At 35.6% G+C, this 17,811-nt stretch overlaps 1 protein-coding gene across 2 annotated transcripts; it reads left to right on the top strand.

Annotated features, from left to right (window-relative positions):
- Positions 1-6,485: 6,485 nt before the first annotated feature.
- On the top strand, positions 6,486-16,700 carry tnnc2.1 (troponin C2, fast skeletal type, tandem duplicate 1). 2 transcript variants are annotated; one of them, XM_048178350.1, is made up of 6 exons: positions 6,486-7,135; positions 12,710-12,764; positions 12,928-13,071; positions 13,235-13,349; positions 15,629-15,765; positions 16,233-16,700. In XM_048178350.1, the coding sequence occupies exons 1-6, from the start codon at positions 7,115-7,117 to the stop codon at positions 16,262-16,264; spliced, it is 504 nt and encodes a 167-aa protein (XP_048034307.1). In that variant the 5' UTR covers positions 6,486-7,114; the 3' UTR covers positions 16,265-16,700. The 2 variants fall into 2 exon arrangements, with proteins under 2 accessions (XP_048034307.1, XP_048034308.1); XM_048178351.1 differs by lacking the exon at positions 6,486-7,135 and adding an exon at positions 7,486-7,613.
- The last annotated feature ends 1,111 nt before the right edge of the window (positions 16,701-17,811 follow it).

Genomic DNA, 17,811 nt, shown 5'->3' with positions numbered 1-17,811 from the left:
TTTGAAACAATGACTAGCTGTGTTACAAGTGTGATCAGTTTGGAGTTTTGTACTAAGAGTTTTGAAAATGTACACCTTACTTGTGAAAATAGTACCAAACAAATAAAAAAACTGTACCATCCTTGTTGGGACATTTGGTTCACAATGCAGTGTTTACCAGGACACCACACACACACTTTGAAAATTGTAATGAATTGCTTATAATTCATTACATTTGATTATCCATATTTGGAATTTGCAAATAATTTCTATAGAAACTATGCCTATAGAATCAAAATCTGTAGAAATCTATTGGTGTACCAAATGATCCACTATTAAACTCAGTTGGATTAAATAATAGACAAATGTATTAAACTGAACGAAAAGAGATACAAATGAAAAATTTGATAGTAATAGCATTAAGAAAGGCAGTTACTGTGAATGAAACATTTATATAGATGAAACACTTATTTTGCGTAGTGAAAATGATACTTTGTGATTTTGTGTATTGTACTAAAACAATTTGAAAATATGCTGAAATGTTTGAAAAAAGTGCACTTTTGATGATCTGTTGTGATATTAGTACTAAGAGTTTTGAAAATGTACACCTTATGAAAATAGTACCAAAGCAAATAAAAAAAAACTGTAAAATGTAAAATTTATCATCTTAAAAAAAATGCAAAAAAAGCACAAGCTTCAGTGTCAAGTTGTTGACCCGCCTCGATATGAGATCCACCAAACAGAGAGGTTCCCGCATCTCAGTCGATTTTTTTTGTTGTTGATTGGTTACAATGAATCTCGTGTTTTTCCGTGGGTACTCAGCCATATTTGTGGGTGCTCACTGCTCACGACGGGATCGGCACCTAACGGTTTTCACCCATAGAGGTCAAGTGTCAAGTCTTTGTATGTTTTTTTTTCTCCAAACCAAGAAGTCAGAAATGGAAAGTTGCTCCATTCCTTTTATACTAGGAGACTCTTGCAGGTAAAAAAAAAAAAAATCTAAATAAATAAATTGGAGTCATATCATTGTTACATTAAATAATTGATTTTAGATTGGCAGGAAATTATGGTTAATCATCTGTCCACTAAATTGGACATCATGCATCACATTTAAAGGTGCCCTAGAACTTTTTTTTAAAAGATGTAATATAAGTCTAAGGTGTCCCCTGAATGTGTCTGTGAAGTTTCAGCTCAAAATACCCCATAGATTTTTTTTAATTCATTTTTTACCTGCCTATTTTGGGGCATAATTAGAAATGAGCCGATTCAGGGTGTTTGGCCCTTTAAATCTCATGCTCCACGCCCCAAGAGGTCACGCTTGCCTTAAACAACATAAAAAAAGTTCAAACAGCTAATATAACCCTCAAAATGGATCTTTACAAAGTGTTCGTCATGCAGCATGTCTAATTGCGTAATTACAGTGTTTATTTTGATGTTTACATTGATTCTGAATGAGTTTGAGGCTGTGCTCCGTGGCTAACGGCTAATGCTACACTGTTGGAGAGATTTATAAAGAATGAAGTTGTGTTTATGCATTATACAGACTGCAAGTGTTTAAAAATGAAAATAGCGACGGCTCTTGTCTCCGTGAATACAGTAAGAAACGATGGTAACTTTAACCACATTTAACAGTACATTAGCAACATGCTAACGAAACATTTAGAAAGACAATTTACAAATATCACTAAAAATATCATGTTATCATGAATCATGTCAGTTTTTATTGCTCCATCTGCCATTTTTTGCTATTGTCCTTGCTTGCTTACCTAGTCTGATGATTCAGCTGTGCACATCCAGACGTTCTGCCCTTGTCTAATGCCTTTCATCCAGACGTTAATACTGGCTGCCCTTGTGTAATGCCTCAATCATGGGCTGGCATATGCAAATATTGGGGCGTACACCCCGACTGTTACGTAACAGTCGGTGTTATGTTGAGATTTGCCTGTTCTTCGGAGGTCTTTTAAACAAATGAAATTTATATAAGAAGGAGGAAACAATGGAGTTTGAGACTCACTGTATGTCTTATCCATGTACTGAACTCTTGTTATTTAACTATGCCGAGGTAAATTCAATTTTTGAATCTAGGGCACCTTTAAGCTACAACTATTATACTATTACTGTGACTGTTGTTCTTGAAAATACTTCATCGGCAGTAACATTTTTGGCTGTAAATAAATGTATTTGTGTTATATTGTAATTTGCAGTTATGCTACGTCAAAAAAGTAATCTGATTACATAATGCACATTCATCTGTAAAGCGTTAATTGTAACATCAAACAAGTAATCTGATTACATAATGCATATTAGGCCTACTTGTAATGCATTACTTTACTTGTGACATCCAAAAAGTAATCTGATTACATAATGCACATTACTTGTAATGCATTACTTTACTTGTGACATCAAAACAGTAATCTGATTATGTAATGCACATTACTTGTAATGTGTTACTTTACTCGTTACATCAAAAAAGTAATCTGATTACATAATGCACATTACTTGTAAAGCATACTTGTAACATCAAAAAGTTATGATTACGTAATGCACATTTCTTGTAATGCATTACTTGTAACATCAAAACAGTAATCTGATTACGTAATGCACATTACTTGTAATGTTATTTTACTCGTTAAAAATTAAAACATTAAAAAAGTAATCTGCTCACATATTGCATGTTACTTGTAATGCGTATGCCAATCACTGCTAATTTCAGATGAGATTTGAAAATGCCTGATAATTTAATTTAGCATTTTATAGTTTTCACTTGATGATCATTGTATTAATTGATTTGTTAAATACACACATTATTGCTGTGCTATTACTGTATTATGTTTAATACAGAATCTTTTTAGTTAAAAACATAAACGCAAACTGTCCACTCAAGTGGACATCTGAAAATCTCTCTGTAAAATATGTGTAAAAAAGTTCAAATCTTGTTTTTCATGCCCTGAGAGCAACAAAAACACATAGGAAAAAATTCTGACTGTGGTTATAATTCATGCATGAAAGGGTTAACATGCCAGTACATTTGACTTTATTTAAGCACAATGTCCATTTAACATCAAAGGTAGACTATTAAAATAAAACAATTAAGATAAAGTAAAATTAAAAATATATATGTGCGCCGCATACTAATGGCATAAATAGCTGCAAGCATTGCACAGATGCAAGCGTTGATCACATATGTCATCGTATTCTATTTCGTCTTCTTTTGTCTTTGGGTATGACTACTGAAGGAAGATTATAATCTTAATAGAAATAATTAAAAATAGACTGAACATGTGGTTGTGGAAGGATGCAGAAAGAGTTGTTTCAGTGTGAGGTAAGCGATTGTTTATTCTCTTGAGTTGTGATTGACAGGAGTAGATGATCATGCCCCTCCCAAACTCTATTAGAACTCCTTTTATCTGCATGTAAAAAAAAAAAAAAAAAAAAAAAAAAAAAATCTGGTTCAAAGGATGTTGATCAAACATAATCCTATAGGCCTATTATTTACTGGCTTGTATTAGCATTCATTCATGCAGTTGTAGAATCAGTGACCACTCTTGAGAGATAAAAGGGATTTAAGGGCAAGACAAAAGAGCGAGGGCGTACGCTCTCTCCTTATTTAGTTTGCTATACTAGTTGTTCTTCTCGAAGATTCAGCTGCTGTCCCTAAGAATGTCCAAGAATAGAGCGAAGAAAAAAGGAGGAGTGTTAGGCAGAGAGACAGGAACGAGAGGTTGACAGTTGCTGCTGTCATTTACCTCAGCTTAACTGTCTTGGAGAGCTTAGGGTGACATAAGGCACGCAGAGAATAAATGCTTTTTAACTGAGCCCCCAGAGGTTACCTATGTGCTGCTCACACTCTGCCTTATGGACTGGAGCGGAGGGGGCTGGATTAGAAACGGCGATCACAGGACACTCACTCTCCACTGAGTGATTTATTCATTTATGTAAATCTATCCCTAATGAGTAAGCAGCTATTCCAATGCTTAAAGTCATCGTCATAAGTTAATGGAAAATATTTTTTACTTATAGTATAGAGGTTAGTGAGACTAAAAGGTAGAGAGACTGAGGGAATTCCATTCATTCATTCATTCATTCATTCATATGTGAACAGATGAATGTGGGAGTCATATTTTAATTGTTTTTGTTTGTTTGTTTTTGTTTATGAAATGCTGACCTATATGTCAACAGATGAGTGTGGGAATGTCTTTCTATTTGTTAAAATCTGTGTGAACAGTATTGTATTTTAATATTACTTAATTATTTATTTATTTATTTTTATTTGTTCATTTTATCTCTCAACTTTGGCAACTACATTGACCACATCTGGCTCAAAATCAGCTTGTTCTTTCTGATGTTACAGAAGAGCACGTGTATCTGATGCCTGATCCTTAATTAGTCAAAATTAGTTATTAATATAGATAATAATAAGAAACTGCATGACTGTGAAATAATGGACAGTCTTCCATACATCCAGGCGTATAGTGAAAATGATACAAGCTTTAATAATAATGGGTCACCATAATTAAAATAAGTGGCCTTTCACTGGAAAGGAAGATTGCTTTCTTCCTGGAGGCATTGCTTCTGGATGAGCTCATTGTTGAGCTCAACCTTTATTTGGCTAATTAAGTCATTTTAACGAAAAGGTGGACTAGAAAAAATATTAAAAAGGAAGACGTAGAAAGGTTTTAATTAATAATTTTAAAATCTCATAATACTTTTGTGTACTATCAAGTTGCTTTACTATTTTACTCTCCAGTCATGCAATTTTGTCTGATATCCAAAAGTGAGGTTTCAGTTTGTGCCTTTAAGACCATGACACGAGTCTACATTTGGCTATGACATCTTTACACATCATGACACAGATTTTACTGTATTACAAGTTGAGTTACAAGTGTTTATAAGTGATAGTGTGTAGGTGTGTTATTGTGGTCCAAGGCTTGTCCCTTGGAGTAGATATTTGCAAAGCCTATGAAACTCTAGCAGTCAGAGGATTATTAGGAGAAACCAGATAAGGCATGGAAGGGTAATGATGACGAGCCTGCCGAGTCTAACAAGGTCACTCCTTGTTCTGTCACACTGAAGAAAATATAAACATAAGTAGAGAGTAAAAGAGAGAGAGGGGGGGAAAGCAGTTGTCTCTTCATGAAGGAGAAAATGCAAGCACAAAGGGACAGTTTACAGTAAAATTAATACTCATCCTCATGTTAAATGACAATTTAAACTTTCGCACACGTATGAATTTGGAAGACCTGTATACAATGAACGAGTCATTGTTATGGACTCCTTTATGAAGCTTTAATGGTGCCGAATGAAGGTATTTTTAGAAGCTTGAAGCTCCAGTCCCTTAAAAATTTTCCTTTTTGTATTCCACGGTAGAAAGTCGTACAGGTTTGGAGTATATGATGACAGAATTTTCATTTTTGGGTGAACTGTGTGCATCTGATGTAAGGGCCATGGGATACGAGTTGTGAATTACAGAAACAGCATATCACTGAATGAGTTGATGGCCTGTCTTAATCTTCAACATGTTTAACATAATCATTGATTTTGGATTGATCAATTTTTAGAGTTTACAACAAAAAATGCTGCTATAAGAGAAATCATTTTGTGACTGGTTGGAATCCGTTTATGAAATTTCTCAATTTTTATGCTGTCTGCAAACAGTGAGTTTCTATATATGTTAAAGGTTTTTTATGGAACCAGATGCCAATAGAGAACCTTTTTTTTTTTTCGAATGAAGTTTACTGTTAAGCTTTCTTTAATGGTACAGGCATTGAATTCTATTGTAAAGAATCTTTGGTAGTACATCCGGATTTCATTCATACACACAGCATCTGGAATCCTATACTGTCTGAGTAGGAAGGCCTTATAGCCTACTGTACATTTTATAAAGAATGAACTTCACAACCCTTAAAGTATGTTCTAAATAAGGAATTCTTCTATAAAACAGCAATTTTTAGGTGAAAAACCAAAACAACAACAAAAAATTGATTGAAAAGATTGTCGAGTTGAAAAGTTGGAATTAATATTCATGTCCACATAAGGGCTTTTCACACTGCGGCAAAGACTATAGAATAACACAAGACGTGTCACTCGTATTGTTTTGAATGGGAGAAAGTGTAACGCGCAATATGGCGGAATAAGTCCCGCCTTCTAAATAAGAGCCAATCGCCGAGTCATCGCGTCACTTCAGCGGCCGTTAGAATCACCGGTTTCTATAGAAACAGACAGACTCGCACCTCCGGAGAGACGCGCATTTAGGTCTGCGCATGCGCATTAGCTTGATCCAGCCTGAAAAATACAGGTTTTTTTGTCATGATTCGAGCGTTTAGAAACTAAATTTATGAGCCGGTTGTTGTTAGATTTTATTGGTGATTTCAAATATGAAATTTAATCGTAAGGTTGGCGAACAGTTTTGGAGAATTTGATGTTTCCCCATTCAAAGAGATTGCATGATGCCCAGGATGCCCGAGAGGCGTTTCAAAGATGGCCGCCGGTTGAATTGACTGCGCTTAACCCCGGGTTATCATCGTTCTAAACACCGTTTTTTAACCCGGGTAAAGGAACGTTTCACACTTGTAATTTTGAAGCGGGGTTAGCACCGCTTTTTACCCGGGGTTATGTCCGCTTTTGCATTGTTAACCCTGCATTACGGTGCCAAACTTGTACAGTGTGAAACTATGCGGTGTTAGAATGTTACAGCCAGACGCTTAGCAACAGACAACCAATCGCGTACTCATATTTGCCAGTTTTGGACAGTCACGGAAACACTGCACATTGTATATAAACAGTAAATTCAGTGTTTGACAGAAAAAATGTAAAATGCTTACAGGATTAATTGCTAACCCCGGATGAATTATGGGCGGCGTGAAACGTGAAGCAAGATAACCCAGGATTTCGTTAACCTGGGGTTTAGAACGACCCAGGGTTAACTCTTTCATGTGCGAAAAGCCCTATTTATTTATTTGCTGAGTAACTGTGTTATAAACTGATACAATGACTGACTTCCTGTATGTGCAACACATGCAAAGCCACACCTCATTGTCTTGTTGTGACTCACTGTTTCTTATTGTGTGTCAGTGTGGTCCAGATCCAAGTGAGCCAGTCAGCACCGACAGGGATACACAGCCAAGATGACTGATGGATGGACGGATTGACAGAGAAGGTGAAGAAATACAGGCATGTGGATAAGGGCACAAACCCTGCCCTGTGTGGAAAGCGAGTATAGCCTACATCTGTTTCTGGAAGCTTATCCACTGCCTAAATAACCTTTCATTGCTTTCCTTTTCTTTTCTTTTTTCTTTTTTTCTTTTGGCAGGGAAATGTTATTGAGACCACTTGTCCATCCTTCAGCTAAATATGGGGCAATAGAGGGCATATAGAGGTGGCAATGGATTAGAAAGGGATGAAGAAGAAGGGTGGGGCTTTTTTAAGTCTACACAGGCATTGGTTGACAAGTTCAATGTCTTGAGTTTCTTGTCCAATCCTGGTAATTTTCTAGAAAGGTGAGAGCAATATAAGGTATTATCAGGGGAGTCTGAAGACATTTGTCCATCTGCGCACATTTAGGAGGAAGGCTGCTGGACAGAAGACCGTTACTGTTTTCAGATACACTTTGATCTCACTAACAAGCTGTCAGAATGGTAAGATATCTGGAAAGGAGTGGACATGGGCAAGATGATTCAGTCAATCAGTGATCTTTGTATGATGGCAAAAAATGGATACATAGTTATTACTGGACAGTTTTCTAGAAGATCTAATGAAAAAATGGATATGTGCAGGATTTACATTTTACAAGGAGTAATTTTTACTTGATCTAAACCTCTAACCCGTATACTTGCATCTTAATGACATCAAGTCATATAAATTAATTAATAGTTTTACTTGAATAAAACCAGTTTATAGATGTTACACATAAATCACATTTTAGTGTAGAACTGTATGTTGCTATTGAGCCTTGAGTTTTAAGAGTCGTTTGGCTTGTTGTGTTTGCAAATATGCTTACATGTGCAAGTAATTTTCATAGCAGTGCAGTAGTTCATCTGTATATTAGTGAACTATCACTACTGTTAAGTATTTAATGCTACAAGTGATTGACAGGTGATTTCTCTTCTTTGCCTGTCATCTTTGATAGTGTTTGGCCTTGTTTGTGGTCTGCGGATACATGTGGTAATCCACATCATCTTTTGACATTTTGCAATGTCATGTTATGGTTTCTTGTGATCATGTACATGTGGCTCTATAAGAGGGCTGTATATTCATGTTGGTGTTGAATAGCATTTTTACACACAACCGACGACCGGAGAAGAGGGACAGCGGGTATTTGCTCCACAAGATAATATTGTTGTTTCTGGTTAGAGCTTTTGTGTCCTCCTCTACCCACCAATTAACAGACTAGACTCGCTAGAGAAGAAACGACGGTGAATATGTGTGGTGTTGGTTAATGACCGTTCGTTTTTGTAGGTATTTGTTAGACAGTTAGAGCTATATTTAAGCACTGTGTTCAGAGAGCGGGGCACAACCAAACACTTTTTGATTTTCTCAGTTTATGTAAATCCACATGGGGTTTAGAGTATTCATTTTTTTCCACATTAATTTCACACATGTCTAGTACAATTATGTGGTTTTGATTCATTATTACAGTGTATACTTTTTTCTTTATTTACCCCGGAAGAATTGAAGTGAAATGTGACAACATGCCCCATAGGTCAGGCACATTGTAACATGTGAGGGGCATGTTGTCACATGACCATATGAGTTAAAAATATTATCTGATCTAATGAAAAAAAAAAAAAAAAAAAAAAAAAAAAATATATATATATATATATATATATATATATATATATATATATAAGACAAACTAAAATAAAATTATTACATTTTTAAAATAAAATAATGATGTTTTTTTTAAGAATTAAAAATAAACTCATTTTGGAGTTTGACAATGAACACATTGCAACCAGGGCCCCGTGCTTGGGACAAGCCTATGGCATGATGGGCCAGTCCTTTTAAAAAATGAAAAGAAAAAAAAAAATCTCATATCGGCCCTAAAGCGCGTCAGCCCACCGAGAAAATGCCGGTATGCCCGATTACCAATCCAGCCGTGACCCCCCTCCCTCCACACACAGCTCTCACAGAACAGGAGACAAATGGATGTGCCGGAATGCTTTAGATTTCTTGAAATAATAATTTCTGAACATTGAACATTGACTCTCAGTCTTTATTCACCTGTTTCTCATTAAAATTTATTAAAATAATTAATGGAAATTACATTGCTTATGTCTTAGAATAGCATAGTTCTAACAGCGGGACACAGTGTTACAGCGTTCCCCATCTGTTCAATTCAATTCACATTTATTTGTATAGCGCTTTTCATGATACATATTTCAAAGCAGCTTTACAGAGAATGCATGTCAACATTACAATTTAAAGAATGCAGTTAGCAAATAATGTAATAATTTAGGCAATTAATTTACAATCACTGTTAGCAGTTTAACTGAAGGTAGAAGGTCCTGGGAAAATGAATTACATAGTAACAATAATTAGGATATATAGAAATTTGGGAATGTGCAGATAAAACCCGGCTAATGTCTTCTGCTAGTTATCGAAGCATTAAAGAAGTATCTAAACTGATAAATAACAGATTGGAGATTAAAATAACAGCAAATTTGTCTAATTTTAAATAACCACTAAAAACTGAGATGAAAAATTTACTTCAGCCAGAAATTTACTTTTGATATGGTTAAATAAATGCTCAGCGATTATCTTACAAAGATTTTAGAATTTTGGCACAATTTTTTCTCTATAGGCAATTAGTAAAGTGGCTAGCATGTGTGTAAATGTTTAAACCATGTGTGTTACAACTAACCCCGCATCAGTTTGTGTCCCGCTCACCACTATGTTGTTTGGCAGATTTCAAAGGTCTGTACATTTATCTTACATGGTCCAGAATACATTTCATGGAATCTAGCAAATGTTCTCAGTACAAGAACACATTAATGCCACTTTCAACAATGTATTAGCCATAGAGCACATCTCACATATGGAAAAGGATTTTTTTATTATTATTATTATTATTTCTTTGTATTTTTTTTTTTTTTTTACATTGCCTTCTTTAGGGAGTTCTGAAACACTACAATTAAATATAATTCCCTAAAAAGTATAGGCCTGTACAGTTAGATTCAATTTTTTTTTTTTATCATCTGTATACTGAAGTGTGACATGAGAGATCTTGTCATCATTAGGTAAATTAATTGATTTCATCCTCCTGTCACTTTCTTATTCTTTTCTGGCAGCAGAACCAATCTATGTAAATAATCATGTGATATTTATAACTCCTTTTACCTCTTCAATTACATCTTCAATAGAAACCCATTAAATCTGCCTCATTGAGGACATATGAATGGTAAATAGGCTAGAGTACATTCAGCAAATCATCCACAGATCTTTGCGATGTAGAGCTACAATATTAGTTATTTAATTCAATCAAGTAAGTAGTTCTATACATGTTACTTCATTTATTTTATTCATTTATTGCATATCCATAACCCCATGTTTATTTTTAATTTATTTTTACATGTTAAAAAGTTCTAAAAAGAGCCTTAAAAGAAATACAGTGGTTAGACAAAATAATGTGAACACCTGCAAAATAGGCAATATGTCTTTATTAAGGTGTTTTACCAAAAATGTGCCTTTAATACAGAATCCAGCCTCATTAGAATAGATTAATACAACTTGTGTCAATAATCTCCAGTTGAATATCATCGATCAGAACATCTGACAGTTGCTTCAGAGATGCTGAAGGAAGGAATCTGCTTCTCAGTCTTTTCTCCAAACCTGCCCACAGAAGTTTAATAATATTCAAGTCAGGTGATTAACCTGACCAGGGCAGATGGTGAAGTTCATCTTGGTGCTCCAGGTGTTATTATCATAACACCATCTTTTTCACATTTTAGCAGTGGTGTCTGAGAATATATTTTTAGCAATTGCGCCTCCTTTGTTGGCGTTAGCTTTGTGAGGTTTTCTGTGGTCAGTTTTTGTGGAAACATGGTCTTCAGGGTGAATATTGAGTCCGTATTCTTGTCACTTTTCTGCAGTTGTTCTATGTTGTTTGGACACAATCCTTCTTAGTGTTCGATCCCGATCATTCACTTTCAGTTTTTGCCCTCTATTCTTTTTCACTGATGAAGTCTTGCCATGCTTTTTGTACACAGTCTGAGTCATAAAGACTGTTGTTCTTAAAACACACAATTGGGCGGTTAAGTTAAATGCTCTTGTTAAATGTGCCCATTTCATACATGTACTAAACACTGCTGAAAGCCACTGATATACAAACAAGAGAATTTGAAGGTGCCCTAGAATTAAAAATTGAATTTACCTTCGGCATAGTTAAATAACGAGAGTTCAGTACATGGAAATGACATACAGTGAGTCTCAAACTTCATTGTTTCCTCGTTCTTATATAAATCTCATTTGTTTAAAAGTTACGTAACAGTCGGGCTCATTAATATGTACGACCCCAATATTTGCATATGCCAGCTCATGTTCAAGGCATTAGACAAGCCAGTATTAACGTCTGGATCTGTGCACAGCTGAATCATCAGACTAGGTAAGCAAGCAAGAACAATAGCGAAAAATGGCAGATGGAGCAATAAAAACTGACATGATCCATGATTACATGAAATTTTTAGTGATATTTGTAAATTGTCTTTTTAAATTTCGTTAGAAAGGTTGCTAATGTACTATTAAATGTGGTTAAAGTTACCATCATTTCTTACTGTATTCATGGAGACAAGAGAGCCGTCGCTATTTTAATTTTTAAACACTTGCAGTCTGTATAATTCATAAACACATCTTCATTCTTTATAAATCTCTCCAACAGTGTGTAATGTTAGCTTTAGCCACGGAGCACTATCAAACTCATTCAGAATCAAATGTAAACATCCAAATAAATACCATACTCACATAATCCGACGTATGCATGCAGCATGCATGACGAACACTTTGTAAAGATCCATTTTGAGGGTTATATTAGCTGTGTGAACTTTGTAAATGCACTGTATTATAGTTGAGAGCTTGGGAGGCAGGGAGCGCGAGATTTAAAGGGGCTGCAGCCTGAATCGGTGCATAGTTAATGATGCCCCAAAATAGGCAGTTAAAAAAATTAATTAAAAAACTCTATGGGGTATTTTGAGCTGAAACTTCACAGACACATTCAGGGGACACCTTAGACTTATATTACATCTTGTAAAAAAACGTTCGATGGCACCTTTAAACAACAAAAAGAAAATTGCAATGGTTGTTTTTTCACTGTAGCCTACACAAATGATATTAATCTCTATAATAATAGGTGTTCACATTATTTTGTCCAACCCCTGTAGATAGATGGATTATTAAGTGTCTTTACCACCTTAAGTATTTGGACATTCAATCATGTAAAAATGTATAAACGTGATTGCATCAAAAAAGAAAATATCAAACCAGTTGATTAATTTAGCTAATTATGATAAAAGCACAAGCTCATTTGTTTGATTTGTTTTTTTAATGTGTTGACTGTGTCTGTTCTTTATTTGTCATGGTTATTTCTGGAAAAATATTTTCCACACTTAATCCAATACTAGGAACCCCCTGTGAAGTTTCCCTAGTTCTAAATAATGAACAAAATCATTTTAAATTTTCAGTCTGATGTATGAAAGCCCCATGAGGCTCTTAGTAAACCATAATTTCTCTTTCTGATTAGCCCACTGATGCACAGGCGGACGCCCGCTCTTTCCTGAGTGAGGAAATGATTGCTGGTGAGTGTGAAGATTTTGCCCATTGCATTAGATTCACACTGCTTGCTTTTCTTAGGTGAATTGTTAAATTAAAAAGTTCTGGTCACACAGCCTTTCACATTCTGTCTTGGATTTGTTCTTCTTTTTTCTTCTTCTTTTTCTTTTTTGTCATCTGAAACCAAAGAGTTCAAGGCTGCCTTCGACATGTTTGACACCGATGGTGGTGGTGATATCAGCACCAAGGAGTTGGGTACCGTCATGAGGATGTTGGGTCAGAACCCAACCAGAGAGGAGTTGGATGCCATCATTGAAGAAGTAGATGAAGATGGTAAGTCTGGTCACAACACAAAAATGGACTACATTGAATGTGAGTTTGATTGCAAAGAGCTTGAACTTGGTTTGTGCCAACCACACTTCAGAAACCAAATACTCAAATTGTTCTCCTCTATGCATTCATTCTGTCCCATCACATCTAAGTTTTGCATCCTCAGGCAGTGGCACTATTGACTTTGAGGAGTTCTTGGTGATGATGGTCCAGCAGTTAAAAGAAGACCAAGCTGGCAAATCTGAAGAGGAGCTATCTGAATGCTTCCGTGTCTTTGACAAGTATGTCACTTGATGTCCGTACCAAATGAAACAGAATAGCAGTGTGAGGAAAAGTCATTGGATTTGTTCGGTTTTACAGTGTAGTATTTGGCTTGATATATGCATCTTGAAATCATTATTGTATATGAATCAAAGGAATAACCTGTGCTGCTTATTTTACATAGTAAAAGGTACTACATTTCTTTATCAATAAAGCTTCTTGTGCCAGCTGAGGGTACGATAGAATGAATGAAGCTTGTTAACAGATGAAAGAGCTTGCTAATGGATGTCGTTCTTCAGGTATTTCACGATCTCCTTGATTATTTGCAAATGCAAATCTATATGGTCCATTTTACGCTTTTAAGAAAAAAAATCTATCATTTTCGATATTACTGTACATAACATTGTTCATCTAGGTAGCAAGCAGTCAAGCGTGATCACTGCAGTGAAATCTCTGTCACTGTAATCTATAATTATAGCAAATTGCACTTAAGGGTCAAGACCACTTGTGTCTGGAAAAAAGTCTGAAAGGGACTTTTTCATTATTTTTCTTATTTTATTTTTCTTATTATTCTTCCTAAATGGGAGTCTATGGCAGCCCTATAATCCATACATAGGAAAATGATGAAATAGAGTACAATGATAGAGGTGGTCTTGAATAGTAATCTGACATACTTTGGGGTCTCTACAACATACTTGTCCAAAAACAAATCAGTATTTTTGTCAAAACAAAAAAAAAAATAGGTGTCTATGGATTCCTTGGGTCATGCTGAATACGTCAATGCCAATTTTGCCAGGATCGGACAAATAGCCTGTCCACCATTTTGAAATTTGTCATTTTTTTTAAATCCTTTGACATATTGGCACATAATTTTTACATAATTTTTTAATTTTGACATTTTTGCCAGCATTTCTTTAAGGTATCTGAAAAGTTTCACATCAAAAAGTTGTCTGAAATTCATTTTCTTGATGTATTTATGTTCCTTTATTTATGACCATCTCATTTGTCATTTTTCAATATGTTGCTGTATATGTAAAACAGTTTTTTTTCTACTACTCTAAATTTTGCCCAACTTTGTCCAAAATCATATCAGATGAGATGAAACACCTTTCCAAAGTCGACCGTGCCTGTATTTGTTGTCTTGTACAGTGCTATGTTATCTTTGCATGCTGGTTGGTTAGCATGCTACGGTGGCCGAGAGAGCTCAACCCGCTGCAAATGAAGATAACACATGCAAATAGAAAAAACACCAGCAAATAAAGAAAACATCTTCATCAGTTTGACAACACATGCGCTGCAAAAGTCCACAACACATGCAAATAGACAAACTGTAGTAAGATTAGCTAACTCCTCATTTAAAAAAAAAAAAAACAACTTGTAACACCTACATCTCTTCTCATTTTTTTCAGTACATATGGGCCACAAGAGAAATATTAAGAAATAAATTAAGGTTAAATAGTGTTATCAGAACATTGAAATAGAGCTCTCATCGCTGAGTTTTTAACTTTCACTTTCTGCAGTGAATAATTGACTGGGATTTGAGACATAAAATCAAGTAAATTATTTAAAAAATGCAAAATAATACCCCCCAAATCATTTGTCCTGGCGCCGGGACTGGCACAGACCACAAAATGTTATAGGGAACACATGTGTGATGTACCTGTCTGGGACCGCTGGGATTGTTCAATGTTTACTCGTGGTGTGCACCTGAAAGGTAAATTTTATGAGCAGGCCTATTTGCATGTGTTTTCTTCATTTGCAGCACATTAAGCACTCTCGGCCACCGTAGCATGCTAACCATTGGTCATTCTTTCTAATGTCACTTTTTGAACATCAGGATGAACATAAGCAAAGTTTAGAGCCAAGTTAGCTTAGCATTTTAATAATTTAGAGTGCTTAGGACTGCGCTTTGTTCATTCTCACATTGAAAGCTCTCCTCGGGATCAGCACAGATGTGTCCTCTACATACCTGACTGGAAGGTTCTGGGTTCAAATCCCATGTGGAACCACCTCAGACCACATGAAGTTCTGAATGCAATGTATTCTGAGCTTAATGAAACAGGCTTTCATTGCATATGGATTCATACTTACAATAAATTTATAATTAAGTTATATTGTCTTTTTTTGTCAAATTTATATGGTTTAAAATGAAAATGTTCAACATTATGTGCTTCCTTAATTATGTATGACACCATCACTTAAACACGCATGTAACCAGTCATCAGTTTAATGGAGAAACAAAAACATCTTGACATCACAAGAAATAATGTAATTAAAATGTCATATATTTTTTCAACAGAAACCAAGATGGTTGGATCGATCGTGAGGAGTTTGGAGAAATTTTGCGTGCCACTGGCGAGCCATTGGCAGAGGAAGACATAGATGAACTCATGGCAGATGCAGACACAAACAAAGATGGAAAGATTGATTTTGATGGTAAAGCAAATCTTATTTATTCTATTTTTATGTGCTGCTCTCATGTGGCAAATAAAGGTTCCAAAAGTGTTTTTTCGTAGCGATGGAATAGAAGAACCATTTTGGATTCACAAAAGAACCTTACATTTAACAGTTCTTAAAATAACTTTTTTCCCTTTAAATAACCTGAAGAACCTTTTCCATTATAAAGAACCTTTTGTGCAATGGAAAGGTTCTATCGATGTTAAAGTTTCTTCATGGAACCATCAATGCCAATAAAGGACCTTTATTTCTTTCTTTATTTTTAAAGTGTATAATGCATATACAGATATAAATACATGAATACTCATGGGAATTCTTTTCCTTGACAATGTGAGAGAAGACATCTTATAATCACAATAACTGAATGCTAAGGATGTTCAGATTTGTGGAGAGTGTGTGAAATGTGTTTGTATGATATGTCATCTCTTTTTCCATTTTCATTCCAGAGTTTCTTAAAATGATGGAGAACGTCCAGTAAGAAAAAAATTACATTCCATCCCCTCCAATCATTAATGAAAGCAAGTCAAGAGTACCGTGGACACAACACCCTGGTTTAAATCACCAGAAATAAAAATGGGCTAGAATTTGCATTAAGGGACAGAGAATTTTATAGCTCAGTGCTGATCCCCAAGGACCACACTATGATGGTCTCTATAAATAACCATCCAAACCTTTTAAGAGGAAACCACTTACCCCCAGCTGTCCCCTACTACACCTGCTTCTTCCCAAGACATTCTCCAGCCTTCCTTCAAGCCCCTTCCACTCTACAGTGCTTCAAAATAACCCTGCTGCAGTATTTACCTTGGAAACAGACTTAATGTTGTGTTGTCATGGAGTTCAGAAATCTCTTTCCTTTAGCTCACGTTAGCAGTGTCTCTGTAAATCTATTAAAAAGGCATGTTTTGGCCAATGTGCCTACTTGTTTATTTGTGATCGTGTTATCTAAAATGATCTCCTTGTGTTAATATTATTCATCTCCTTGTGTGTAAAAAAAAAAAAAAAATCAGCTCATTTACAGATAAAATGCTCAATTTCAAGCCTAAAAAAAGCTTGTTACAAAGCTAAAAATTTAATTTATAGAAGCTATAACTGAGACTCATGTGATCTTATCTGAAAAACAAGATCATCCCACCATGTTGGTTTCCAGTAGTCCATGTCCAAAATAGACAACACTTTGGCCATCTAGTAGATCCGTAGTGTTGTAGTATTTATCTTTTCATCTGTTGGTCTCTTCCGATATTTCATATGTACCCTGTGTTCAGAACAGTCTTCACATGGACAAGAAAGGTCATGAAAAAGATAAATTTTGAATCCTAAAGACAATCTTTTGTGCCTGGAGCATGCAAGTTATACATAAGTTCTGATCAGGGACAAAAGGTCAGATTTCCATGTTTTCGTCTCATGGTGGAAAGCCATGTGATCCTTTCCTTTGTCTTCAGGTCATACTGATTGAGGTATTATCTCTAGCTGTTAATGCAAATCTCCAGAGCTGCAATCAAGTGCAAACTGCACACCCGGACCTCTCTGCTCTCCTCAAAATCTCCTTTTAAATCACTCCATTTCTGCCTGAAAGTATATAGTCCGGAACCCCCTCCTCCGAGTTCCCCCACATCCTTCTCCAATCCAAGTCCTTATGATTCCTCAACCAGGAAGCATATGCTATACATGGAAACTTGAGTTTAGGCTCTTCAGGGTTTGGGGTACCTGTGTCGCCATTGCGGATTGTGGGTGGGGTGGAGTGGAGATTTAAATCATCTGCTATTCAGGGCGCGCTGAAGATTTGCAACACAGCACCTTCCCAAGAGGTTTAGGGTTTCTCAGCTTGACTAAAAGGGGGATGGTGCAGAACGCTATCGGCTCTCGCCATTTTAAAAATGAATTTCCATCTGTACACTTGAGAAAAAAGTTTATTTATTTTAAATTATTATAACATTAGGCACCATTTTAGCTTTCTCAGACTTAGTAGGAATTCTGAGGGGAATTGGTGAAAAGCAAAGACTGAGAATGAAAGTCTGCTAGGAAATC

The sequence above is a fragment of the Megalobrama amblycephala genome, linkage group LG24, assembly GCF_018812025.1.
Source record: "Megalobrama amblycephala isolate DHTTF-2021 linkage group LG24, ASM1881202v1, whole genome shotgun sequence".
NCBI classification, from domain to species: domain Eukaryota; kingdom Metazoa; phylum Chordata; class Actinopteri; order Cypriniformes; family Xenocyprididae; genus Megalobrama; species Megalobrama amblycephala.
This window is presented reverse-complemented; position numbering and strand designations above follow the sequence as displayed.